At 49.6% G+C, this 27790-nt stretch overlaps 1 protein-coding gene across 1 annotated transcript in view; it reads right to left on the bottom strand.

Moving 5' to 3' along the window:
- GRID1 (glutamate ionotropic receptor delta type subunit 1) overlaps nucleotides 1-27790 on the bottom strand; it is a 618720-nt gene that overhangs the window by 92803 nt on the left and 498127 nt on the right. Inside the window, exons 9-12 of the mRNA XM_087824100.1 lie at nucleotides 12245-12346; nucleotides 10765-10962; nucleotides 7386-7710; nucleotides 6111-6249 (exon numbers count right to left, since the gene is read on the bottom strand). Coding sequence (XP_087680226.1) covers nucleotides 6111-6249; nucleotides 7386-7710; nucleotides 10765-10962; nucleotides 12245-12346 — 764 coding nt within the window. The remainder of the gene's footprint in view (nucleotides 1-6110; nucleotides 6250-7385; nucleotides 7711-10764; nucleotides 10963-12244; nucleotides 12347-27790) is intronic.

Here is a 27790-nt window from a genome sequence, read left to right on the forward strand (position 1 = left end):
GTCTCCCCCCTTTCGTCTCACTCCACGTGCACTCTTACGTGTAAAGTGCCTGCAGACCGCATGTTTTGCCCAGTTCTGTGCCTGCTCACGGGAGAGGGTCTGACTTGATTAGACCCATCCCCCTGTCGTGGCACGTACGGGAGGTCCCATGTTCTCTCACAGGCCCATTAACACGCCCTGCCTTCCTTTTCTGGTTTGTGGGCCCCAGAGGCAAGAAGGACTGACATGTAGTTCTCTTGAAATGCATTTGTTGGCTGCAACCGATCACTTCAGGTTATTGGAGTTTTAGAGATCATTTTTTTCTAATCAGAGGCAGTGCTTTTCAGACTTTCACGTGCACAGGCACCCTCCGGAGGCCTGATTCGCTGGGTCCCCGTGCCGGAGATGCGCGGCGAGGCTCGCTGGGGCCAGCAGCACGGCTCTGCGGGCCACACTCGGTGACGCGGGCCCGGGGGACCGCCCACCCGCGCCGCTCAGGCCCTCGCGCACAGGTCCGGTGTGCGTGGCTCGGTGGCGGGAGTGGGCATGAGAGGGAAGCCAGGGGGCCGCTGAGGAGTGCTAGCACGACCAAGACCATCGACATTCGAGCCGTTTAAACGTTATGCTCCCCAAAAAGCTTGTCTGGCGATTTCAGTCCTATTTGCCTGCTTGCGATTCTTGTTCCATGTCCTTGTCCATATATTAGAATTTAAAATAGAGGCCTCCCATCCAAACTGACAGTGATCCATGCGTAAGCAGCCTGCAGGCTCAGCCTGCGGAGAGCAATTAATCCGCCTCAAGTCTGTCCGGCCCTTTTAGACGCAACACCAATAGCATGATCAAGAAAAACTGCTAAGTTGGCTTCATTTATCGTAATTAATAACTGGCCCTGCCCAGTTCCTATTTGTCTCCATTTTTCCACAAATATATCTTAAAATTGACGTAGGTCTCATTAAAACCCACACACTTCACTGTCTTTAATATACGCACACAGAATATATTTTAAATTCGTCTGTCATAAGACTGTCACTTACCAGTATGGAAAGTGCCTCCACGTCTTTTCATGACCTGACAGCTCACTTCTCGCGCCCAGAGATGCTCCGCTGTCCGGAGGTGCAGTCGTTCGTCCATCCACCTACCAAAGGACATCTCGGCTGCCTCCACATTCTGGTAACTAAAGCTGCTGTAAAGATTTATGTGACTGTTTTTGTGTTCGTGTGTGTTTTCAGTTCGTTTGGATAGATGCCGAGGAGCATGGTGACGCAGCGCGAGTTCATCGCGCTCTGCAGGCGCCGTGAGGCTCCCCGAGGGACTGTGCGGTGCTGAGCCCCGCAGCGCAGAGCTGCCCCGCTTCCCGCTCCCGCCAGCGCGCGGCTCCGCGTCCCGCAGGGGGCCGTCCGGCAGGTGCGCCGCGGCGGCCGACTTCCACCTCATTTTCCAGTTCCTGATTGTCCTACGACACCGAGCGCCTGGCACATGCTTCTTTGCCCTGTGTACATCTTCCTTGGTGAGGTGTGTATTCACATCTTTGCTCATTTTTTTAAAATGGGTTCTTTGTTTTCCTTATTACTATTTAAATAGTTCTTTGTATATTTTGAATATTGATCCTTTAGTCAATATGTATTTTGTAAAGACTTTCTCCCAATCTGTGACTTGTCTTCTCATTTTCCTAAGTGTCTTTGTCACAGACTATTTGTACTGTTTGGCATCAATTGGTTGTTCTTTTGGTGTTGAATCTAAGAAGTCATCACCAAACCCAAGGTCATCTAGACTATCATAAAACTGCAAAAAACCAATATACCATGTAAAATTAAAAGTTCACAGCAAGTTTTATGGACTAGTGGTGACTTCTTTACATCAAGATGGTTGAAAGGAAAGGTAATTTGGGATAAAGAAGACTGCTGGTGAGTTCAGGTTTTTCCTTTTATTTTCCCTCTGAAAATGTATAGATGTGTGGGCACAAGGAAAGCTCCTTTCAAAAACTCAAAGAGGAAAGAAAGATCCCAAATTCACTCTACAAGGCCAGCATTTCCTTGTGGGCAAAACCAAAGGTGTTATAAAAAGAAAACAGAAAATTACAGCCCAGTGTCCTTCATGGACATAGATGCAAGAGTGAGGTACATCATGTTAACAAAGTAAAGAACAAAAACTTATATGTAAAGTAACTACTCGTATTTATAAGGGAATTACAAGTATTATTGAATAGTTTCTACTAGTTTTTAAATGTATAGGTTGAAGATCATTTAGATTAATAAGAAAAGATACATCAAGAGAAGACAAATATCCATCATTCATCCTTCCAGAGACCGACCGAACCCAAAACCTAGGTGCGACCCTGACCTGGAATCTAGCCCGCGACCTTTCAGTGCACCGAGCCACACCGGCCAGGGATACCTTGCTTGGTGAAAGTGCACCATCTCAGTGGATTTTCTTTTATATCTACATAGACAAAGCAGCTCGAAGCAGCGACAGTGGAAGGCCCTCATTTCCTCTGGGCCCTGCAGGGAACAGTGCTCAGAGACCCAGTTCACTGGCATTTGTCTCTGGTACAGAGAACAGAAATGCAGAAAGGTGGTTAAAATAGAGCCACAGCATGGCTTCTCTTACTGTTGAAGGGCTGGGCCAACCAGGGCAGGTTCTAGGGAAAAAAACCTTGGTCACCAGGACAAAACCTCCAAAGGGGAAGCTTCCCACTGAGGCAGGGGCTGGTTATAGCAGTTTACTGCACAGCCTCTACCTACACTCGGAGCCAAGGTGAGGCTCCGAGAGGACGAAGCTACCTGGAGCCAGGTACTACTCGGTGACCCAAGGAGACCCCACCTACCTGTTTATGGAAAGGGCTCAGAATCAAGAAAAAGCAAACTAAACATCTAAAACAACAACATGAAGGCATAAAGAAAGGACTCAGCATTAAAAAATAATGCACAAATACATTTATATTATATTGCACTAAAAATACTAAAAACATATTATTAGAAAAATATATGCTAAGAAAATGAAGTAAAATTTTAAAAATATTTGTTTCTCTATAGGCATAACCCATTATAGTAAGGACTTCTGCCACAAGCAGTGGCTGAGAAATAAAGGGATCCGAACAGAGTGGGAGGAAGGAAGAAGGAGTGGAAATAGAACCACGGGAGGAGAAAATTCTCAACCAGAATATCAGCAAAATCCAACAATATATGAAAGAATTACAAACCACGGCCACATGAGACTCATTCAAGGAATATAGTATTTCAAAAACAACCAATGCAATCAACCATATTTATAACCTGAAGAGAGAAATCACATGATCAATGTCTAAAAGCATGTGTGAAAATTCAACACTCGTTCATAATAAATGTTCTCACCAAATCCTAACTTACTGGTTACTGCAGTTACAACTGTAATTAATGCAATTCCTAGTAAAACCACAAAAAAGTTTTTTATAGACATAGACAAACTTTTACCAAAACTTGTATGTAACATTGCAGGCCCTAGAATAGTTAAAACAATTCTGGCAAAGAAAATAACGGGAGGAATCTACTCTGCCCGATATTCAGGCTTACTCTGTAGCCCCAGGAATCAGACAGCGTGGTCTTGGCAAAGGGACAGGCACACAGGCCAATGGAACTAAATAGAGCACTCAGAAACAGACCACACAGACATGTCCAACTGATTTCTGACAAATTACGACATAAAGGACAGCCTTTTTTATAGATGGTGCTAGATCAATTAGGCATCCTAGACAAAACATTAAGGATTAAATAGAACTCAGCCTAAAGCTTATACAAAATTAACTCAAAATTAATTATAGGCTGAAAAGTAAAACTGCAAACTTTTAGGGAAAAAAAACCCACCCAAAACAGGAGGTTATCTTCAGGGTCTGGGACTAGGCAAAGAGTCCCCCTGACACCAAAGCATGACCCACAAAAGAATAAATTTATAAATTGGACCTCATAAGAATTAAAACCTTTTCTCTGTGAAAGACCCCGTTATGGGGTTGAAACCACAGAGCAGTGGGAAATATTTGCAAACCACATATCTGGCAAAGAACTAGTATTTAAAATACCTAAAGAATTTTCAAAACTCAACAGTAATAATCAAACAATCCAATTAGAAAACGGACAATATGCATAAAGAGATATTTCACCAAAGATGATCTACAGATAGCATTTAGCACTTGAAAGGGTGTTCAACATAATTAGTCATTAGGGAAATGCAAATTAAAACCACATGAGATATCATCACTCCATGCCTATCAGAAAGGCAACATAAAAATTAGTGACAACACTAAACGCTGGCAAAGATACAAAGAAACTGGATCGTTCCTACATCACTGGCAGTAATGTAAAGCAGTAGTCACTCTAGAAAGTGGTTCGATAGTTTCTTATATGACTCAGCATTCAGTTACCATGTGACCCAGCAACTGCTCTCTTGGACATAAGTAAAAACAAATGTTCACACAAAAACCTACACATAAATGTTCACAGTGGCTTTATTCAAATTGCCAGAAACTGACAACAACCCGGATGCCCTTCAATGGGTGAATCACTAAAGGAAATGGGTCTTCGGATACTACTGAGAAATAAAAAGCAATCAACTATTATTATATACAACCACCTGATGAATTTCCTGATAATTATGCTGGATAAAAAAGCCAACCCCAAGAGGTATGATTTCATTTTATATAATATATTTGAAATGACAAAATTTTAGAAATGGAGAACACACTAGCAGTTCCCAGGGGATCTAAATATTACTGGAGGGAAGAGTATAAAGGAGGGGTGTGCTTATGAAATGACGACACAAGGTATCCTTAGAGGGATAAAATTGTTCAGATCTTTACTGCGATGGTGGATACACAAATCTACACACATGATAAGATTATATAGAACCAAATGTTCTATACACACACACACACACACACAGAAATAAGTACAAGTACAAGAGGAGACATCCAAACAGAATCAGCCAATTGTACTCATGTCAATAAAATGTTACCACTGAAGGACACTGGATAAAGGATATTATGAGAACTCTCTGCATTATTTCTACAACCACATATGAATCTGTAATTATCTCAATTTTAAAAAACCTAGATAATATCATACTGAATTGTGAATCTTACTCAAGGAGCCTGAACTCTTACAAATAGGCAGTTGGGTAGATAGTGACAGAAGGAGACTTGACTTTGGGTGGTGAACACACAATACACATACAGATGGTGTACTGTAGAATTGTATGCCTGGAACATATAACTGTTATATTAACCAATGTTGCCCCAATTCATTCAATAAAAATGTTTTAAAAATAGGCATCTAGGAGCCACAGAAGCTGGTTGAGGTTGAATGACTTGATCAGTCCACATGACGACAGTGAGGATGGTGAATTAAGGCAGGGTCACAGAAACACCTTCAGGGATCAAGTACGAGGCGATTCGGAAACGGGTATTACACCCATGCAAGCGTGGGACGGGCCTGCGCCTGTGGCTACTTCAGCAGCTGCATGTCCAGCCTGCGACCCCTTCCCCAAGCTCTCTGGTAACCTGCACAGTGTGGGAACCTGGTCACAACACAGAGGCACTGCCAGGCCCTTTCATCACGCTCACGTAATTCTTTTGTGCCATGTTGGTAACATTTTGGTAATATGAAGAAACATTTTAGACCCTGGTTTCTATATTTTTTGTAATTTTATAAATATAACTGATAATTTTTCTAATCACTGAGATAATTAGCATGTTCTTAAAAATAAATTTAAGGTGTTTCACGTTTTGAAAAATATATTAGACTTGTGGTTTTAATTATTTTTAATTGAATGTTTAGAAGCTTTTGATTAAATCAGTTCATAATCAATGTTTAAATGTCTGAGAAAATTTTAATTTGTTCATTTTTAATATTTTGATTTATTAGTCTAAGAAGCATTTAAATGTTCAGAGAAATATAATTTACTGATTTTATACATTTATTTAATTGTGCATGAGATAAAACACAACAGGAGGAAAGCCCTTCATGCATTAAGGGTGACGCTCACCAAGCTGTAGGTCGGGGGGAGTGGGCCCTTGCGTCCCTGACACCGGCTGCCGGGCAGCTGTGCACCCTCTCCCAGTCTCAGAGCGGCGGTCCCCGCTCCAGGAGGAGGAATGGTCTTACCTTACGGGGCTGTCCATCCTGGACACGGTGAGGAAGGCAGCCAGGTTGGCCGTGTAGGAGGAGCACACGATGAGGGTGAAGAGCCACCAGCTTCCCATCACGATGCGCACGGCCACGGAGTTCGCGGCGGATCCGCCCCCTGCGGGAGGCAGGCAGAGGCGATTGGCCCCGGGCTTCCGCTCTCACTCCCCTCCCCACGGCCGTGCTCTGGGCACAGGGCCTCCCCTGCGATGGGCTGGGGAGCAGAGAAGTGGCTGCCAGCTTATCACGGGGGACGGTGGCAATTCTGGGAAAGAGGCCTGGGCCGCCAGTCTTGGGAATGGATGGAGGACCACAAAATATGGAAAAACCAGAATTGGCCTTTTACTGATGAGGTATTAGTCAAAACACCAAGGATAAACTCCCAGTTAGAAGGCTCCGCCTCACGGTGGGACCTCCTGGCTGCCCTCTGGCCGAGGGAAGGTCCCTGTCCCTGTCAAATGCATACGGAGCAGTCTTGGGAATTCTGCAAACATGGAGTTCCTCCTACTGGGAGGGTTCCCAAGCGCTCCTCTAACCCTCCGAAAGGAGATGGGCCATATCACCGTGATTACTGCCCGGCCCTTACTAGGTGGTGTCTCTTCCCAGGAGTTTCATAAAGCATCCCCTGTGACTCTCAGTCAGAGGCGGCCTCTTTGAGGCCAGTGTTTCCTCCTTGGTCCCTTATGCAATAGCAGAAAGAAGCTTCTTTCTTACTATTCTTATGTAACCTCACAAACAAGTGATATATGTTTTGCCCTGGTGCAAACTGGGCCAACACTCATATTAGGAACTTCCAATTTGTTGTTTCTGGTCGAAACCGCAGCGCCCAGACTTCTCAGGGATGGGAGGCTATATCTCAAGAATGACTGGAGTGCTGCTTAGATGGGCAAGAACAGTTGCCATGTTTTCCTGTTAAGACTTCAAATTTAAACAAGATTTAGTTTCGTTTGACAGCCCCACATGTGTAGCAATCACTCCAAACTGGGAGGGGTGGAAGCTGCCAAGCAGACTCCAAAGTCAATTTTATCTAAAGTGGAGAATCAGGATTTGAAGTTGAGTGCCTTGTTATCATTTCATTTCACTTCTATTTAATGTTACTCAGAGAAATTGGGTGCAGCATGGTATCAGTACTGTCCTAGAGATTACATAAAATTGCATTTAAAATGACTCCGGCAACATGCTTCTAAGAATCTGCCAATGGATACGTTCTCCCAGGCCCCGAGGGCCTCCCAGCGCCAGGAGGCCAGGAGGTACCTTGCTGTACGAAGGCGCCATAGACGATCCAGATGGCGCTGTGTAAGGTGGCAGCCGCGGACGGCCGGGGCTGGGCAGCATTCTGAGCCCTCGCGGCCTGGATCCGGTTCAACACAAATATCAGCACGCCGACCACAGGGACGGCCGCGGCGATGCAGGCCCAGACCGCAAAATCAAACGGAGCGAAGAGCGAGAAGATGCTGATTTTCTCCTCGGGCTTCCTGACGAGGATCCCCACCGAGTAGTCCATGTAGCGCTTGCTGAAGTCCACGACGCTCTCCCTCTCGGGGGTGATGGTGATGGCGGAGATGGCCAGGTCCGCTCTCTGAAAGCGAATCGTCCTGTCAGGAGGCGGGCCGCGGCTGCGGCAGTCCCGCCGTGCCAGGGCCTGCCCTCCGCCCTCTCAGCTGCCCTGTTCCCAGGAAACGGGACTCTCAGGTTGGCACCGTGACCACGAGTGTTTTACGGCAAATCCAGCACTAAGCTGTCTGCACTTCCTTTTCCTTGCGAATGTCTCTGTCAAACCCTAACAGCTCCTGGAAACTTCTGGAGGAAGAGTGTAACTATCCCACTCCCGCGGCATCTGTGCTTTTCCCTCGCATCCTTACTGCTCCCCCAGCGAATCTGAGCTGCCCCTTCCCCAGGCCGGTCTTCCCTCCGGCCGCGTCCACACACCCTTTTGTCTCCAGGGCGTATCTGCGCCCTCCCTGCGCCTGAGGGCCACAGAGCCACTCCGTCCCTGTCAGGCCTCTCCAAGCTCCATTAGTGCACCCGGATCTCTTCTAAAATACTTTAGACCTTGTACGGTGAGTTCTGCAACTACCTTGAATCTCATTCATGTGTCAGTCCCCGATGGTCTCCTGTGCAGACTCTATACCGGAGAGCAACACCCACCAAGAAAAAAGCGGCCCTCTGCTTCTCCAGTGCGCCCACCGCCCTTAGCTGGCGCCTGCCCACGCAGGCCGGCCCTCTGCAGCGGAACGCCGCGCTGTGCAGGGGCTCCTGGGCAAGCTGCACTGGGGCATGAAACATGCCTCCCAGGGCTTTTGCTTTCTAAGATGGGCTTCATTTTAAAAAGAATCAAAGAGCCCCGTTCAGATGGACCTGGACGGTGGGACAGGGCTGCCAAGGCCGGCGGAGGTGAGGGTCCTCACACCCAGACGAGCACCGGCCAGCAGGCAGGCCAGGCGCCCAGCTCAGCCGCGAGAGCAGCACGGCCTGCGGTGTCTGTCTGCATCTCGGCTCCCGGGCCTTTGGTCGGAGGCTTCCTCGGAACTAGGTTTAGTTTAAAATGTCCAATTGTAACAAAGGATCTAACCTACTTATTCAAACTGGGGAAACACACACAGCAAGGTTTTATCAGGTTTACTCTGTGGGCTAGCGGGGCGGATGTACCAGAGCGCTAGCTGGAAAAGAAGGGTGCTGCGGGTGCGATGTGGGCGCTCTCCTTTCACCTGTCACCTGTGCGTCTCTGGCTTTTGCCTTTGCCTCTCTTGCCAGGGGTTCTGCTTGTTTGTTTCAGGATCTGGACAATTTGGAGCAGAATTAAGGACTGAGAAAGAGGTCTGGTGAGCGGGGTAAGTTTGCAATACAGCGTGGAAGGAAACCCTGCGAAGCCAGGTCCGGAGGAGGCGCAGGGAAGCGACACAGGTGGAGGCAAGGCCGGAGGTGAGGGCCGCCCTGTCTGCAGATGTGAGTTTCATGGGAAATTGGAGCAGAATTTCATGCCCAAAAGACTTTACTCCCCATCATGTAGGGACACTTTTTTTTTTTTTAATTGAGGACAGATTATTAGGTTGCTGAGGAGAAAGGTAAAGTTTTGAAACATTTTCTAAGAACTATTGCCCAAGGACCCCACCAAGGACAGGTCAAGGAGCTCAGGCTGCGCTGAGGCCCCACTGAGGGGAGCCACACGGTGCTCAAACCTCCACCCGAGGCCTACGGTTCTCTCTGACTGTGGGCAGCCACCTGGACGCCAGAGTCAGGGACAGACAATAGCATCAAGTCAGGGCGGGTGCAGCAGGAAATCAAAACACCGAGAGCCACAGGGGTGAAGGGACGCGCAGGTCTGTCTGGCCATCGCGGAGGGCACAGCAGGCAGGGGCGGGTGACGCACAGGAGAGCACAGAAACCTTGGGGAAGGGCGAACCTCAAATCCACATGCCAAGTGGAAAGGGCCAGACACAAAAGATCACACACGTTACACGACTCGTTTATACTGAACGTGCATAAACCGGATCCTCGGAGGTGGGAAGCAGCTGGGCGGTTGCCTGGAGCTGGGAGAGTGGGAGTGATGGTGAGAGAGTGGGAGCGCCCGCTGGGCGGGGCATGGACAGGTCCTGAAGCCACGTTATGGAGATGGCGGCACAACTCAGTAGATTTTCTAAAAATCACTGAACCGTGTATCTGAAATGGGTGAATTTTATAATATATAAATTATACTATGAAAAGGTTTTTAAAAAGCCTGAGGAAAACTGCAGAGCAATGGGCCTCAGGTCTGCCTTCATGGATTTATAAAGCAAGGAGCTGGTCTTAGGAGCAAAGGCCTGAAAGACTCGGAAGTACAACAGGCTGTAGTCGTGACATGGGACAGGGACAGCAACACGGAGGCTGCTAACAAGGTGCATGGATGTGGTGCTGAGTGACAAGCAAGCGACGGTCACCGGAGGTGAGAAGTTCAGAGCACTGTGACCCCACAGCTGTCCACAGGCATGTCAGAAACACCCCAGGTGGTGGTAACAGTGACCCTGAGAGGGAGGCTTGAGTCAGGTGCCTCCATCATAAATGATTGTGAGGAAATGACCCAGAGCTCATGGGATGCCAGGGGCAAGAATGGGGACACACTGAATTGGCCTCATGCCATGGGCTCAGTGAGGACTCAGGTTCCACAGCAGGGAGAAGAGTAATGATCCTAAATTAGCATGAGGAGCTGAGGAGCACCACATCACCTGCACACACACACACACACGCATGCACGCACACACCCACAAGTGCACACACATGCACTGCACACATGTGCACCCACTGATGGGCCACGTGGGAGAGGGGAACAGGCACTCCCAGTTACACCCATGAGAACTGGGTTCCCATTTCAGCCTCAGTGTGGGGTGCGTGTCAGACGGGCATATGACAGCAGGCACAGTGGCTGGGCGTCAAAGGAACGAGAGCAACGGGCACAGCAGGAAAACACAGAGCCAGGGAGGAGGACATGAAGGAACAGGGGTGGGCGTGGTGGGAGAAAGGGCTTTCGTGTGTGGAGGGTGGTAACTGTGGTCTGCTCAGCTGGTCCCAAGGTTCCAACTGCTCAACAGGCCTCGTTTGGGTAACACCCCAGAGGCGGACGAGGGTGCCCGCCCATGGACCTGCACCAGGGACCTACCTTGCTGATGAGCTCCCCAATCATCCCGTTCCAGGAGGTGTTGTGGAGCTGGTGGCCGTACCTGCCGTCAGGGGCCTGGTAGATCTCGTACTTGAAGCCCAGGGCCTTGGCCAGCGCATCCAGGACGTCCACGGAGAAGCCTTTGTAGCGTTTGGGCTGTCCAAGGATGTTTTCAGCCACCATCACAAAAGGCTCCTCCTGAGGACAACAGAGCACGCTCTTCAGTTAAACAGCAGGCCTGTCAACCACATCGCCCCAGGTGTCACTGGAGACCCACCTGATGAGCTGCATGTTTGCAGGCATGTATTTTTACCTGATTTAGGCCTGGGGTCTGAGCTCTCTGCCCTTTCCTAGCAGTTCATGGATACTCGGGGTCAGTGCCCAGGATGCTTCCCCCAGCAGCATGCAATGGAGCACAGAGATCTGTTTCTCAGGATTATGTTATCCCAGGTCTTCCCTGAACCCTATCTCCCAGCTAGTGAGGCTTGTTTCCATCCTTCATCTGAGACATGGAGAGCTCTGTCCTGGGAAATGCCATAATCCTTCAAGACCTACATAAGAAGTGTGGGTATTTCTCATCCAGATAATAAATGACAATAATGTCTGTGATGTTAGACTGAGAGAAGACAGGATTGCATCTATCAGGCTGTACTAGAGAATGGGTGTTGATTAATGGGCCACAATCATATTCTAAGCCAAAGGATAGGACAGGATGGAATCCCCAGTCCTGAGTCTGAAGCCACGCTCAGTCACATGCTCCCGCAGGGCACGTGGCCATCTGGAAAACACCTCTGTCTCCCCTCCGCCACCCTGTGAAACTGAACAAGAGTAAGCCCCAGGGAATGGGTCTCATTATTTTTTTTTTTTTTGTATACTGCTTGTTTCTGGTGCGCACATAGGGAATGCCCGAACACGGCTGACAAAGGTGTCTAGAGCTGGGCAGAGGGGCATCTGGACCACGTCTGACCAGGTAATAAGAGGCAAGCCTAAAACGTCTCCACTTCTGAAAAGGTGAAAAAATAAAATAGAAATAGAAAGGAAGATGTTCCCTGGGTCTCTGAAGGATGTAAATGTCTATGATTCCAGGACAACTGCACAGAAAAATTGCAACAAATAGTCCTCATTCTGAACTTTGTGCCCTATGGCCCATCAGTGGTGCCGCGGGAGGAAATGTCCTCCTCCCAGCACCTTCGGGGACTCTGGGTGCCAGCAAAGCTCCCTCAGGACCGCCGGCAGTGAAGGCCCTGTCTACGTCCAAGAAGCAGCAGTGCAGCCGCGCCGCTCGGGGCTCAGCGGCGGGTCAGGGGCTCCTGGGGCGACTCTTGTTTCATCAGTCACCAGACTGTTCGGGTGAAAGGCCCTATGAACCCCCCGCCACTACTCAAGACCCCTTCTCCCCACACCCAGCATCAAATCGGACAGAGAAGCCTCTGCCTCACACGCCTAAGAGTGAACCGGCCCCGGAGGCCGGCGGTCTTACCAGGACAGTCACCACTTTCAGAGTCAGCCCCTGCAGGCGGCTGCCTGTGGGCCTCTCCTGCAGGCTGCCGTTCAGGCCCTTCTCTGAGTCCCAGGTCGCGAGCTGCGAAGGAGAAGGGAGCGTGAGGGCAGATCGAGCCCCGGCACAGCCACCCCGCCGCCGTGAAACCCGCTGTTTAACCGGGACGCCGAGTCAGGCGGGTGGACTGCACGGCGGAGCGTCTCCGAGACCCAGAGCCACGTAGGACCTTGGAGAGAGTGAGTGTGACAGGCAGATGGTATCGGTGCCCCGTCACTTGTCTGGACCTCGAGGCCTTGCCACATTCTTAAAGTGAAACCGACGGTAAAACCTGCTTCTGGAATGAACGTCTGTGTCCAGCTCCATTCTGTCCACTCGCTGAAGCGGTCACTGTGTCGCCCACAGAGGCTGCTCGCTCATTAATTACTCCTTGACTCACCCAGGCCAGAGGGCCCTGGAGCCCAGCCACTGCCATCACCAGCCAGCGCAGGACGACGCCCAGCAGGGAAGCAGGTAACAAAGGCCCAGGGTATAGCCTGTCCCCAGTCTGGCGCCCACCGCGAGCAGGGACCCGAGCTCACTGCCTGTCTCCACGGCAGTGCACGCCTCATCACTCCCCGACAGGCACCCGGAGGCCAAGCTGCATGTGCCCCGGACGGCCACGCCCTCCAGCACCCGCGGGGTCTGTCTGATAGTGCCACTTCAGACGCCCTCCTGGCTCAGAAGCAACAGGGAACAGGTGTCCTTGGGATTGCTCCCCCTCCCCCATCCCTGCAGGGCCGGGCCGGAATGATGAAATCTTCATCCCATCAGTGATTCTCAATTATTAATTTGTGAGATGTAAAAAAATACAGACACCGGCCCCCATCTCGAGCCACTTAATCAGGACCTCAGCCTTGGTTCTGTGGAAAGAGAGCTTCTGCGAGCCTGGGTGACAAACCCTGTTCTTCCAGGTGCTGGGCCTCCAACTAGGCTGCATAGGAGAATCTCTAAGAGGACTTTCACAGCACGCTGAAGGCCGGGCCCACCTGCGGGGAGTCAGGCTTAATTGGTTTGGAGTGAACTAGATGTGGATATTTTAGCCCCCTGATGATTCTAATGCATAGCCAGGACCATGAACCACACTGCAGACTAAAGAGTGATCCTCAAATTCTGACAGGCACACAAGTCACCCAGGGACTTTTCATGCACTTTCTGATCCTGAGGTTATTTCTGTCTAACACACTCCCTCCTGGGTGCTGCTGCTCACCCCTGGACCACTAATTCAGTGGCAAGGGGGGGAAGATTCAGGCTGACGGGCAGCCCCTACTCTTTGTCAGAGAAGATCAGCTCATTAGGCCAAGAAGAACCACGCCTCTGTGGAAAAGTGCCACGAGGGGCCCTAATGGTGCCACCAATACTGCCCCTTAAGGACACTGCTCCTCGCCCAGCATTTTCCACGGTCCTGACATCTGCAGCAGGATCCACACACAGAGCCTCGCACCTGCGAGACCATCCCACCTGGAAGCTACGCAGCCCTGGCCTAGAGCAGGACGTCAGAGCCATGCACCTGGTTCCAGAACCAGCTTAAAAGGAACCTGGATGCTCCTGCTGTCACTTAGGACATGATACCAACCAAGACCCACTCCTTCCGATTAACAGGATGCATGGCAGTGATGAGAGAACTGTTTAATTATGAGCATGGCTGTGCTCTGAGGAGCTACCACAGCCCCACCAACTAATTTTAGGAGCACTGAAGGGAAGAGCAAAGGGAAAATCTACCCAATATCCTTTCAAGCACACAAAAGATACCAAACCCTAGGAACTGGAACAGTGAGAAGAAACCTCATGGCTATTCTCCACTGGGTCTCAGGAAATAGCCCTGGGACCAGAATCAACTCCTGCAGCAGGACTGAAATGCTGCTCAAAGGAAGAGAACAAGCTCAGCCAAAAGGAGTCAAGGTACCAACCCCCTGCCTTTGGAGCCTCCTACAGGGGCCAGGGGACTCCTGTGTGTCTGTGGGCCGCTGGCATCTTCCCCCTATAGTGTGTGCCTTGGAGCCATGTAACCTCATGCGTGGTCTGCTGCACCTCCTGGGCTGGCTGGTGTTAGGAAGGCCCCTTGACCACCTCAGCTACTCACGGTGTCATATGGAGGCAGCTTGTCCTCCTGATGATGTGTCGGTTCCAAGGATTGGGTGCTCTGCCCTGCACCTGGCCCTGCATTTCTACACCTGCTGCTGAACCTCCCTGGCATGGGTGCCAGGACCTCTTGACTCTGTGATGCCCGGGCTTGGGTAAGTGCCTGCAATGACACTGCATGTCCGTGACCAGCCAGGCTCTACCTGTCTTTCTGTGAGGCCTCTGATCAGTCATGAGAATGGAGAACGGAGGCTAGAAGAAGCAGTTGGGGTGAAGTCAGGTCCTTCCAGAGTTTCAGCTAAGCTCCAAGGCTCTGCCTCTCAATGACGTCCATGCCACCCCATGCTTCTGGCCTACGACCTGGCTCAGGGCAGCACCTCTGTCCCAGGGCATTTCAGTAGCCTCTCCACTGACCTCACTGCCCTCACCTCCCTCTCTCAGAGCCCTTCTCCAGTGTGCAACAAATAAACTCAGACATGAACTGTTTTACATTTTTCCAATGACTTCCCATTTTCTACAGGATAAACCCCAACACTTTCAAGCTTGGCCCAAAAAAGTCTAATGCAGAGCCAGCCGGACTCTAAGCTGCACTGTAGCTCACATAGCACAGTGCATCCAGCTCACAGGATGCAGTGCAATCGGGCTCACAAGGCACAGTGCGCTCCACCTCACGGGGCACAGGGCGCTCCACCTCACGGGGCACAGTGCGCTCGGGCTCACAGGGCACAGTGCGTTCCACCTCACGGGGCACAGTGCGCTCGGGCTCACAAGGCACAGTGCGCTCCACCTCACGGGGCACAGTGCGCTCCGCCTCACACGGGGCACAGGGCGCTCCACCTCACGGGGCACAGTGTGCTCGGGCTCACAGGGCACAGTGCGTTCCACCTCACGGGGCACAGGGCGCTCCACCTCACACGGGGCACAGTGCGCTCCGGCTCACACGGGGCACAGTGCGCTCCGGCTCACACGGGGCACAGTGCGCTCCGGCTCACACGGGGCACAGTGCGCTCCGGCTCACACGGGGCACAGTGCGCTCCGCCTCACGGGGCACAGGGCGCTCCACCTCACGGGGCACAGTGCGCTCGGGCTCACAGGGCACAGTGCGCTCCGGCTCACACGGGGCACAGGGCGCTCCACCTCACGGGGCACAGTGCGCTCCACCTCACGGGGCACAGGGCGCTCCACCTCACACGGGGCACAGTGCGCTCCACCTCACGGGGCACAGGGCGCTCCACCTCACGGGGCACAGTGCGCTCCACCTCACACGGGGCACAGGGCGCTCCACCTCACGGGGCACAGTGCGCTCCACCTCACACGGGGCACAGGGCGCTCCACCTCACGGGGCACAGTGCGCTCCGGCTCACACGGGGCACAGGGCGCTCCACCTCACAGGGCACAGTGCGCTCCGGCTCACAGGGCACAGTGCGCTCCGGCTCACACTGGGCACAGTGCGCTCCGGCTCACAGGGCACAGTGCGCTCCGGCTCACACGGGGCACAGTGCGCTCCGGCTCACACGGGGCACAGTGCGCTCCGGCTCACAGGGCACAGTGCGCTCCGGCTCACACGGGGCAGTGCATCGCAGCTGCAGCTTACAGGGCCCAGTGCATTCAGCTCACAGGGCACAGTGAGTCCAGCTCAGGCATCCTCCTTCCAGGAAGGGAGGAGAGCACCCGGCAGGCTCATCACTTGGACAATCTGAATGCAAGGTCCTTTCCATCAAAGTCGAACTTCATGCATTCCCTCAAGCCTCTTACTACTCCTTTTTTTGGTCTGAAAATACTTAGGGCTTAAAGTTTTTTTATTATTTTGGGGTGTTTCTTTTTAAATACAGACTTATCCCTCCCTGGCCTCAGGCGTTCTGTACTCTGACAAAGAAAGAAAAAAAAATACTTCGAAGTGAAACCAAAGTTCTGCCTTCAAATACACCAGTGACCCCACGTTCCAGGACCCGCACCCGTGGAGTCAGTCAGGACTTTATGGTTCCCTCATGTTGCCCAAGGCCGAGAGCCCTGGCTGCGTGCACCCTGGTTTCCACGAGGCTTTGTGCTCTTGCCCAAGTCTCACGACCATGAGGTGGACCATCATCATTCGTGAGCGAGGCCATCCATCTGAGCACTGGACATATGAGACCTGGAAATGGACAGACAGTCCAATAAAAGACTCCAGAGGGATGTTTGAAAATTAAGTAAAGCCTTTAAATGAACTCCCAAACCTGCAGCCGGCCACCTCCCCTTGAGGGCGCCTGGTCAAAACAGGCGGACAAAGCTTGAGTCAGTAAAAGCCAAATGAGGCTGACGGCCTGACAGGTGGGAGCCCAAAGCTGCTCACCCAGGCGGCCAACACAGTCCCAGAGCAGCGGCCCGGCTTCCTCTTGGATTCGCAGACGGGATTCTGTTTATGCGACTGATGAACTTACGGCCACAGCCGCACACTGTGACAGCTGACCTGTCGCGATCACTGCCTAAAACACGAATTTCCAGCCCCCTAAGCAAAGCGAGAACTGCCCGAATGGTGACAGCCCGGCGTCGCCCAGTGGATGCTCCCCGACCAGTGGGGGCAGGTCACAGCCCAGCCACCCAAGGGCAGCACAGCTCCAGGCCGACCCTGACAAAGCCGTCAAGGTCAGCCATCGGAGAGCAGGCTTCGTGCCCGCTGGTCCCGAGCAGACACGTTTTCTCAGTCTATCGGGTCTTCGTGTTGGAGTCTGAGCTGTGAGGTGTGGGGTTTGGGACTTGTGGCCCTGTCCTGAGTAAACACAAGACAGGAGCCCCACCTGCAACCTGCCCTGTGGGGAGACTGGGCTTTGGGGACGTAACCTAATTACAGGGGTGTCTTCCGGGGGGAAGGAGCCGGGAGGCAACCCAATTGCCTGCCGCTTGAGAGGGAATGAGACCAGATTCACCTGGAGTCGGAGCCGGCCAGTGCCTGGGAGGGCATCCTAATCCGGAATCCCACACTAGCTACATGCAACAAGGCCACAGATCAATAGCCTATCCTGTCACAGTCACACCTGGGCGACAGTGCTTTGGTGGTGAATCTGTCTGGAGCCTGGGATGGGAAATAAAGTTTTACGGGGATGTCTGGGGCCCTGAGGGCTGGAGCAGAACCCACGGGCTGCACCCTTACCACCAGGACCTGAGTCGCCGGCGCAGGCTCCGCTGGGATGGGCTTCAGCTGTGACACCCGCAGTGGGCTTACTGTCGTGGACTTCTCTAGAACAAGCCGTCTCTCACCATTTGTTCCTCCGCCCATGTTTACTGGAAAATAACCAGTGCTCACTGTCTGCTCCAGGGGGGCAGAGCCTTGGGAGGGATGGGGTATGGAGCCCATGTCCCGAACCGGCGGAACTGGGCCCCGGCGGCACTAATCCTGGGCAGTCAGCCCGGGTCCTGAGCTTTGGCTAAAGGCAGGGGCACCACAGTGTCTCAGGCGCAGAGCGTAGGCACCTGAGCATAGAGCAGTAATAGCTACAGCCCGGGCTCCTGCAGTAAGGTCTCACTTGAGAGTCCATTTTTGGAATTCCAGAACATCAGGGCAAGGTGTGGGCTGCGGAGAGTAGCACCCAGGAGCATCAGGTCATAGGTGCCCACTGAGGGGGGCCCAGGCCCCCTGGAGCTCAGACTCGCTGTCGGAGGGCAGAGGAGACCGCTCTGAGGCAGGGAGAGCTGACAGTCCCAGCCCAGGGCCATCTGCACAGGGCACTGAGCACTGGGTGCAAGGGGTACCTTCTTCGAGCCCCAGCAGAGCTATGCTGAAGACTCCGAGGGCAAAGCCAGGAGCCACTGAGAGAAGAGTAGAACAGAAGGAACAGCGACCACATGGGGCTTCATGCAAAATCCTCAGCAAGGGCGAGAGGGAGATGCTCCCCCAGTGTTGTGGCGGGGAGGACCCAGAGCCAGGGATCATGACGGAGACCACAGGCCGGTACTTGGGCTCCCTGGGCTGCCAGGGAGAGGGGTGGGCTGCCATGGTGCCCGCAATGCAGGCTTTTAATTTTTCCTATTACATTTATTGGGGTGACACTGGTTACCAAAGTTATACAGGTTTCAGGTGTACAATTCTGCAACACGTGACCTGTACACTGTTTTGCGTGTTCACCACCCCAGTCAAGTCTCTGTCCATCGGCATTTACCCCCCTCTACCCTTCTCCACCTCCCCACCCCCAGCAATCACCACACGTTGTCCGTGTTTTGTCGCGTTAACAGAGGGGATGGCACAGTTCTGACTCTGCTGAAGACGGAAGGCAGGAGGATGCCCCTGCTCCCATTGTGAGAAGCAAACAAAAGTCAGATCATCAGCAAAGGCTATGAGCAGCCCCTGCAGGGAGAGAGAGGGCATAAGAAATGTTTCATTTCTGACGGAGCAAAGGACAAGGGAGTGGTAGTTATGAGAGTGGGTAAGAAGAAAAACATTAATTTCACCAAATTCTTAAAGGCCAAGTGGGCCAGCAGACAGGGAGGCACCCTGGGCACCCAGGCTCGGGGAGGTTGCCGTCAAGCCTCCACAGGTGGGGGGGACGAAAACAGGACAGAGCGTCAGAAGCTAGGGGACAGTGTCAAATATACATGTACCCAACATAAGACTTGTATTTGGTGTATGTGAAGAAATCTCATAATTCAATTATAGGAAGACAACCCAATTTTAAAAATAGAGAAAAGACATTTTCTAAAGAAGATATGTGAAAGGATCATAAACACATGAAAATATGTATGTTCAAAATCATGAGTCATTAATGCAAAATAAGACCACAGGACAGACCATGAAGCCTCAGTGAGTGGCTAAAATCAAAGACTGACATCACCAAGTGCTGGTAAGGGTCTGGAAATCAAAACTTGCAGCCACACCGGAGGACGGTTGGGCGATTTCCTATCCAGTTAAACATACACTGAACATACCAACCAGCACTCCTCCTGCTAGAACAGAGATCACGTAGGACCACACAGGGTCGGTGTATGGATGTTCAGGGAGCTTTATCCATAATAACCAAAGATGAAACACTGCAAATGTGGGTCACGGTGGCCAGTGAAAGGATAAACCACGTGCGGATGGACAAAAGGAAGGAAGCAGTAAGGAAAGCGGATCAATAAGCAGTGAGCTATTGACACCTGCAACATCCTGGGTGGAGCTCAGAAGCATTTCACCAAGTGAAAGAGGCCAGACACTAAAGGTCCCGCACTTCAGGATCCCGTGCATATGACTTTCTTGAAAAGACAATGCTGTAGGCGCTGAAAGCAGGTCACGGTCACCTGGGGCCAGCAGTGGGAGGGAGGGTATTTAATGCCAAGAGGAAGGAGGGCTGCTTGAGGGTAATGGGAGTTTCTAAGCTTGGCTGTTGTGGTGATTATGCTCCTCCACGCGTCTGTCAGAGCTGACCAGCCACTGCACACCTAACATGGGTAACCTCGCAGCAGACAACCGCATCTAAGGAACCCTGACTTGTTTTACACACACGCGGACAGTGGTTTGAAAAAAGGGTGGACCGATGTGCGGGAGCGGTCAGGAGTCGCACTAACCTGGGCCTGTCATGTGACCCAACCATGACCCTTTGGCAGAGATGGTGACCTTTCGGCAACAATGACCATGACGATACTAACTACGGCCGGTGTCAGTGTACCTGTGTCATCGTGCACGCACTAGCTAGAGCTAAATGGTTACAGAGGGACCAAGAAATTACCTGTCAATCTAGGGAAGCCGAATGCGTCTTTATAAAGCCTTGGGAAGCCACGAGTGCAGCTTCCCCTTCAAGTAGCTCCTTAATCCGCATGGAAAAATAGTTTTCATAACATTACACATGGTGCGATCCGCCCTTCCTAATGCTCACTCCGGTGTGAGGTGGTGGCCGGCAGGCCTAGGACCGGCAGCTGTGAGTGGCTGCTCCCGGCACCAGGCAGAGCAGCGGGGCCACAGGAACGACCGCCTCCTGCTCTGTAAACCTTACAATGTCTCCGTTGTTTGACCGAGAGGAAGCGGTGCTTCTGTGATCAGAAGAAAAGCAATAAAGCTATTTTCATTTGGAGACTCTATGCAATCTAGCTTATGACTGCAGTGTCGACTTTGTCTGAGTGTTTCCGGCATGTTGGTTTTGTCTCTAAGCGGACTGCAAGTTCCAGCAGAGGGGTGGCTGCAGTGAGAGGAGCAGGCTGGCAGCTGGCAGCTGGCGCTTCCGCCTCGAGCTGAGACCTCTGGACGTCACTCCAGCAGGTCCTAGTCTTTCTCTGGGCTCATGTCCTTGTCTGTCACTAGTAACAAACGTGAGTACTTGTGACTGACAATACTTTCTTTCAACTCAGGTCTGTCCTAGGCTCAGGTCCATACTAGTAGCGTAAGAAATGCCTGGTAGTTGGCACCGACTAGAATTCGCGCCACTGTGCACACTGTGCTGAGCACCAGCCTGCAGCCCCACGCCTGTGACAGCCAAGCTACGAGGCCTGGCACCGACGCAGGCGCGGGCGTCGCTCATCACACTTTCTACACCCCGCCGTCTCTCCTCGGACCCTCTCCTCTTTTTCGTGCTCTGACTCAGGGATCCTTGGGCGACCAGTCTAGAGACCCTTCCTTGCAGCCTCAGCAAGATTGTCTCCCTCTGACAATACGCCAGCCCTGAGCCTGGGGAAATGTTTTTCACAATATATTGAAATCCATGCCTATCTATTCTCAAATATACTATGTCCCTTTTAAGGCAGGGGCTATCTCATCTTCGTTTTGATTCACTCAACAAAATTTTATTAGAAAAATTAATAAAATTAGCCATCCCTGGGGCACTTCCTCAGTAACTGGCCGGCATTCCTGCTCTTCTCAGACTCGCTCCTAGGTTCTGTCCCGTCTGGAGCTCTGTAAACGGCTCACTCAGCACTCGTTTACTTATAACAATTCTGCCTGGGCTGGATTTTCTCTTTTGCATGATTTTTCCTTTTGCAAACTTGCTTTAAGACTTCGAGTCACGACGACGTGTTAGTAAAATCAAAACTCCAAAGACATTTTTAAAAACCCACTTTTATGTCTTTACCTCTTGACCCCCTATGGGGTAGATCTCCGGGAACTTGTTTGACTCAAAGAACCCTGGTTCCCTCCCGTGCCTGCGGAGTCAGGTCTGCCTTTTCCCAAGATCCAGGCGGCGCACCGGCCCGGGAGCCGGGCGAGCACAGCGTCTCAGCCGCACACAGTTACTCCACGTGCGCTCCGCTGGCCGCCCGTCCCCCAGCCCGCCTCCTGTCTAATCCCCCCGGCCGCAGAGTTTCCCTCTTGCTTTCTTTTTCTTTTCCAATGAAAATTGTTTCATTTCACTTTCCTCCTTAAAAATCCTCCGGTGGTTTCTTACTAAACTCAGATGAAAAAGCATGCATTTTTCAGAGCCTACAAGACTCTCCAAGATCCAGTCCACGCCCACCCTTCCACCCCACCCAGTTCACCGGCCACCCTGTCCCCCTTGCCCACCGCCACTGGCCACCTTGCCACCACTCTCTCAAGCCAAGGTCTCTCCTGCTTTGGGAACTGTGTGTTCACCCTTCACTTCCCTGGTCATTTCTGCCTCTGTCCTTCACACCCACACTTGGCTCCTTCTCACGGGGCAGGTCTTACCCGAGGGGTTGATGAGGTCCCCTCTTGGTCAAGCCTCCCCTGGTCACTCTTCCTAGAAAACTGAAAGGTCTCCAGCACAGGGCTTTGTCATTTCTTTACAGCTCTCAAATATTGCAGTTTCTAAAACCACCCCCTGAGATAGAAATTATGTCTGTTTTGCTTGTTTTACTCAGCATCATATATTCAACATCTGATACAATTCCTGGCAGGTAGAATGCACTTAACAAGTATTAGTTGAATAAACAAATAAATTGATGAACTAGCCTACGGGTCAGCAGACTTTTCTATAAAGAGCTAGACAGTGAATACTTTAGCTTCCGGAGCCATATGCTCTCTGTGGTCAATTGTTCAATGAGTGTGGATGGGCTCCAATAAACTTTACTTACAAAATAAGTGAAATAAGTGGCAGGCTGTGTTTGGCCTGAAGGCCACACTTGCCTGATCCCTAATAGTTGACATCTTTATTTGTCTTCTCCCCTCCATCTAGAATATTCGACCCTCCAACTGAACTTTTCAAAATACTAGCCTTTCAGATTTAATTTATCATTTTTACAAATTGTTTGACAGCTCACAGACCAACCAAAGGAGGACTTTAGCTCTAAAATTTAGAGGAAATATTTAGAAGCCATGATTTGTTGCATTCAACAATAAAACTATTTCTTAATTGCAGTCTTTTCTCACAGAAAACTCCAAAATAATAGAGATGCTTAATGCAAAGAACAAATTCACAAGCTTCTCAAAAATGTGAACCCATGAAATCCAAGTGCAACTGTGAAGCCCTTCCTCAAGACCTCAGAAATACTTGTGGTGGCGTCTTGTGGACCATTCAGAGAGAAAACCTGCTTTCTACCACCCGAGTGTGTTGCAGGCCTCCCTGCTGGACAACGGAGCTCTGAAGTCCACAGCAGCCTGCTAGGGAGCTCACGGCGGAGGACCCATCTCAGGGATCCGTAGGTGTGGTCTTCATCCATGCGGTGGGTAACCAATACACTTAACAAAACCTCACCATTTTTAAAAGAATGTAGTGGCAGAAACACAGCCAGCTTAGCCTAAATGGGACAGAAAGAATGTAAAGTGGAAAAAAGGCTTTTAGGTCCCCGTTCCCCTCAACACTGGAGTCAAATAACTAATATTACCCCGAAAGGTATTATGAAGGTGACAATAAAAGAGTTAAAAATCTACCCATAAAAGTGATTGGTATATATAACCTGGGAGTAATATTAGAAAACAGACACTAAGAGATAGAGTTTCGAAAACTTTCATGGGGCAGCAGATGCCTCGAGCTGGCCACGGAGACAGTGCAGGAGAAAATGGCCCTTCCCACGTCTAACCTTCCCTTTCCCAGAAGGTAAGTGATATTTGCTTCCAGTACCTGCAATTCTTCTTGGGATTACACATGTAACTCAGATCTGAAAGTAGCCAAAAAAGCAGCTTTATTTCCACAACAGTAAAAACAGAAAACGACCTATCCACTGTTTTGGGGGCTATGCAGAGGGCTCTCCTCTGATGAGCTAAGGCCGTGTGCGGGAAATGAGTCTGAAGAGTCAGGGGCCTGTGGCCACCTGGCCTGTACGTCTGAAGGTGGCAGCTGAGAGTATCTGCCTCATTCTGGCTTCTGAAGCCCTGGGCTCAGAGCAAATACTCAGGAAGGACATTTGTAACTGAACCAAAATGAATGAAATGGAGAGAAATGTTCACGTGACTCCTTTCTGATTAAGGGGAAGAGTGCAGTACAATTCGATACAGCTGAGGAACTTGCAAATCAAGAATAAGGTTGCTTGAGAAATATCACCCGCCCTTAGTCAATTAATTTGAATATCCTATGTCTCATAGTCATTGTCTGAAAATTGATGATGGGAATTTTTTTATATACTCTCTCCACTAATGAAACCATGTATAAAAAAGAGGGTTGAGAGCTATAAAAGGAAACAAAAAGTTGGTGTCGTATTAATAGCACTAAAGCAACCATTATCTTTGGCAGAATGAGTTTGGACAGACTTAAATTTGAACCCTATCTCAATCACATGCTAATTATGACCTTATGCAAGCAACTTAACCCTTTTTAGCCTCAAATTTTGCTTCTTTAAAATAAGGAATATAATAGCAGTGATGGCAGGTTCTCGAGAGTTTTAAAATCCACCAGTGTTCTCATCACTTCTGAACTTACATTCCTCGATCCGATTTCTGCCCTGGGCTCCAGATCCTAATGCTCAGGTTTCAGCTTGAAAACCAAATAGACAACTCAGAGTCAAAAATCTCCAAAACATAACCTTTGATCCCTAAACTCTCCAAACACACATCAGGCAATTATCTTTCATTTTCTTCCTCATCTCAGTTATAAGCATCATCATTCACCTAGTTGCTTAAGTCAAAGCCAACAGAGTCCTCCATGATTTCACCTCCCACCTAGACGCCACCCACTTTTGACTCTACATACTTCTGAACTATATCCTGAAACTGCACCATCGCTATTGCTGTCTCCCAAATCCCAGCCACGATCACCATTAAGATCATCGAAACTGCCTTGTAGTTGACATCGTGATTATTACTATTTCCATGCCAGCCTCATGTGGTTACAGGCAGTTACTGTTCATCAAATATCAATGTTCCCTTAAATGTCTAAGTCTCGATTTAGTTAAGGTTGGGGTCGCCTCTCGGGCATATCTTCTCCATGGGGTGACTCGGGGATCCAGGCAACATCTACCTGTGACTCTACCCTCCCTATACGCCTGTGACCTCCATGGCACTACAGGAGAGGTGGAAGGAGAGGCACACAAACTCCTATGCACTCTGAGCCAAAAGAAGAACCACTTTCACACATTCCATCAGTTGGAACTCAGGCACCTGGCCGCATTATAGCATGTGGCCTTTATGCCGAAGGTGGCGTCAAGGCCGACTCTGAAGCCTGCCTAAGCAACTGCCTTTGCGAGAGCAAGACGTAAACTCGGACTGGATTAAGTCTCTGAGGATAGCGCAGTCTGGCTCATCCTGACCACAGTCCATCCTTCACACAGCAGGCAGACTGACATTCAAAAACAAATTATTTCCTATCACTCCTTATTTGAAATGCTCCCTGAGCTCCCAATTAAAATAAGATCCGTAGTCCTAAGCATGACCTACAGCATTCTCCATGGTCTGACCTGCTCAGCTGCCTCAGGACATCCGGTCGCCTCCTCCTGGTGCCTAAAGCGGCCACATTGCCCTCCTTTCTGCTTCTCAAATGTTCCAAAACTATTCCTAGTATAGTCTTTGTGCATGTTTTTCCTCTAGAAGTATTTTTACCCTAGAAGTACTCTGCATTGGCTTCTTTGCACCAATCTGTCCTCATTTCTCCAAAGGGAAACCATGTCAACCGTATCTAAGTAGACTTCCTAAGTCCCCCTCTATCATATCCCCGTTTCGTTTCTGAAAAGTATGCATGACTGTATGAAATTTTCCAACTTCTTTTATATAACTGCTAAAATTTCTATAAATGTTGGTTTATCTCCCCTCACTAGAATATATGCTACATAAGGACAGAATTTTTGACCCATTTTTAGCAGTACACTCAGCACTTATTAAAATGCCTGGCACAGAGCAAGCACCCGTAGAAGCTAGTGATTATTACTGTCATTATAACAAACAGTGCAGACGTGCAGGCCTATTTTTATAGCTAGCTAAATTCCAGCAGGAGCACCCATCTCCGCACAGATGAGTGGCTGGAGTGTGGGTCTAGAAGAATCCGAACAGAAGCTCATACAGAGCTTTCCCTCACCCAAATTCAGAGAAGACCCAGCTGAGAAGTACAAGGCTCTTCTGACCCATTTCACGTAAGGATTTGGGCATCTGATCATCCGTCATGATTGGTTGAAAGGTGTGATACTTTTTACTTTATTTTTTTCCCTTAATTTTATTTTTTCCATCACCATTCATCCCCCATACCCTCTTACCTCTGTACCTCCCCACCCCCCACGATCACCAACTGTTATGTCCACAAGTTCTTTCTTTTTCTTTTGTGCCCAATCCCTCTACACCCCAACAACCCCCACCCCCATCAGAGCTCTCTGCCTGCTCTCTATCTACGAGTCTATCTCCATCTCACTTGTTAGTTCAGTTTGTTCAGTTGAGTACTTTTGTGTCAAAAACAGGACTCCTGCCTTGGCTTCATAAGCAGAATAGCTTGCAACATAATTTGCAAAACTAAAAAGAAACGAAACCAGTAATTATGGAAAAACCCACAAATATTTCCATGAAAGAAAATATGCAATCACCTAACAAGCACAAGCTGTAGTGATAATGCTAATTCTTGCTTATAGAAGTAGTTTATGGAGGTAACACACCCAATGGTGGTACAATATTGCTCGAACAATAGACTCCAGGCACAGGGCCCTCGGTGGAGGCCTCTCGGCAGGCTGCACCGCGAGCCTAACAACTACACCTCTTCCTTTTTAAATTTTATTGATTTGGGGATGAGGGAGAGAGCAAACAATTTATTGTTCCACTTATTTATTCATTCATTGGTTGATTTTTGTATGTGCCCTGACTGGGATCAAACCCAAAACCTTGGCATATTGGGATGATGCTTTAACCAACTGAGTCACCCAGCCTGGGCACAACTAAACCTCTTGACCAGTCGTTTCAGTCCTAGGAGACTTCCGTGGGGAAGGAATTTTACAAATTAATGACAAAAAAAATTATCCAAAAAGATGATCATCGGGGAACTAACTATAATGGTAAAAACAAATAAATGATACTTTAATATCCAATTATAGAGAATTGTTAAATAGTTATGAGACATAATATTATGCATCATTAAAATTATTATTAGAAATTATAATAACATTAGAAAATATCATGACCCTAAATGTTAGGTAGTAATAATTAAAAGGGAAGTTTTGTAACTGTTGAAGAAATGTTTAGTCAGCAGAAATAGAATGTGTTGTGTCAGTGGGTTGAAGGGATGCCCTGGGAGAAAAGGAGATGAGATAAAGGGAGATTCTGGGTGTTCATATTCTTAAAATCGCAAGAGAAGGGAGTCAAGAGTAGATCAGAACCCAACTAAACTGAGCAGGAAGTCTGGCTAAGTCTGAACTGCAGAGCATCCCTGCTGGGTGCCCTGGTTACAGGCCTGCTCTGTGGTATAAATGGGCCAAGTCGCATGCAAATGGAGTGAGCAGATGAGGGAGGAGCAGAGTTGGCTCTAACAGCTCTGCCCTGGGGCAGGTCTGGGGAAGAATTTGAAAGGGTTTCTGTGGGAGACGAAGGTGACACTAGGAGACAATGTCACATTCAAAATAAGAAAGTACTGCTGCTGAAAGCTTGAGAACACCCATCACTTCCAGAGGCCACAGGCCTTCACTGTTCAGCCTGGTGCCTGGATACAGGAGAGGAAACCTCAGCTCCAAAAGTGGCACCCCTCAATCTCCTCGGCCATTTGTGGGGCCAGTGTAGGTAAAGGGTGAGGGGGCAAGATTCCATGATTTTAAAAAGAAACAGAAAAGACAAATGATAAATACATATTCCTATTACAACCACATCTATTTAATACTATAGACATGTTCTGTAGTATGGGGATAGATCATAGATAGATAGATAGATAGATAGATAGATAGATAGATAGATAGATAGATAGATGATAGATAGATGATAGATAGATGATAGATAGATAGGTAGATAGGTAGATAGATAGATGATAGATAGATGATAGATAGATAGATGATAGAGATAGATAGATGATAGATAGATGATAGATAGATAGATAGATAGATAGATAGATAGATAGATAGAGATAGATAGATAGATAGATAGATATAGATAGATGATAGATAGATATAGATAGATGATAGATG

The sequence above is a fragment of the Miniopterus natalensis genome, chromosome 14, assembly GCF_054644295.1.
Source record: "Miniopterus natalensis isolate mMinNat1 chromosome 14, mMinNat1.hap1, whole genome shotgun sequence".
Classification (NCBI taxonomy): domain Eukaryota; kingdom Metazoa; phylum Chordata; class Mammalia; order Chiroptera; family Miniopteridae; genus Miniopterus; species Miniopterus natalensis.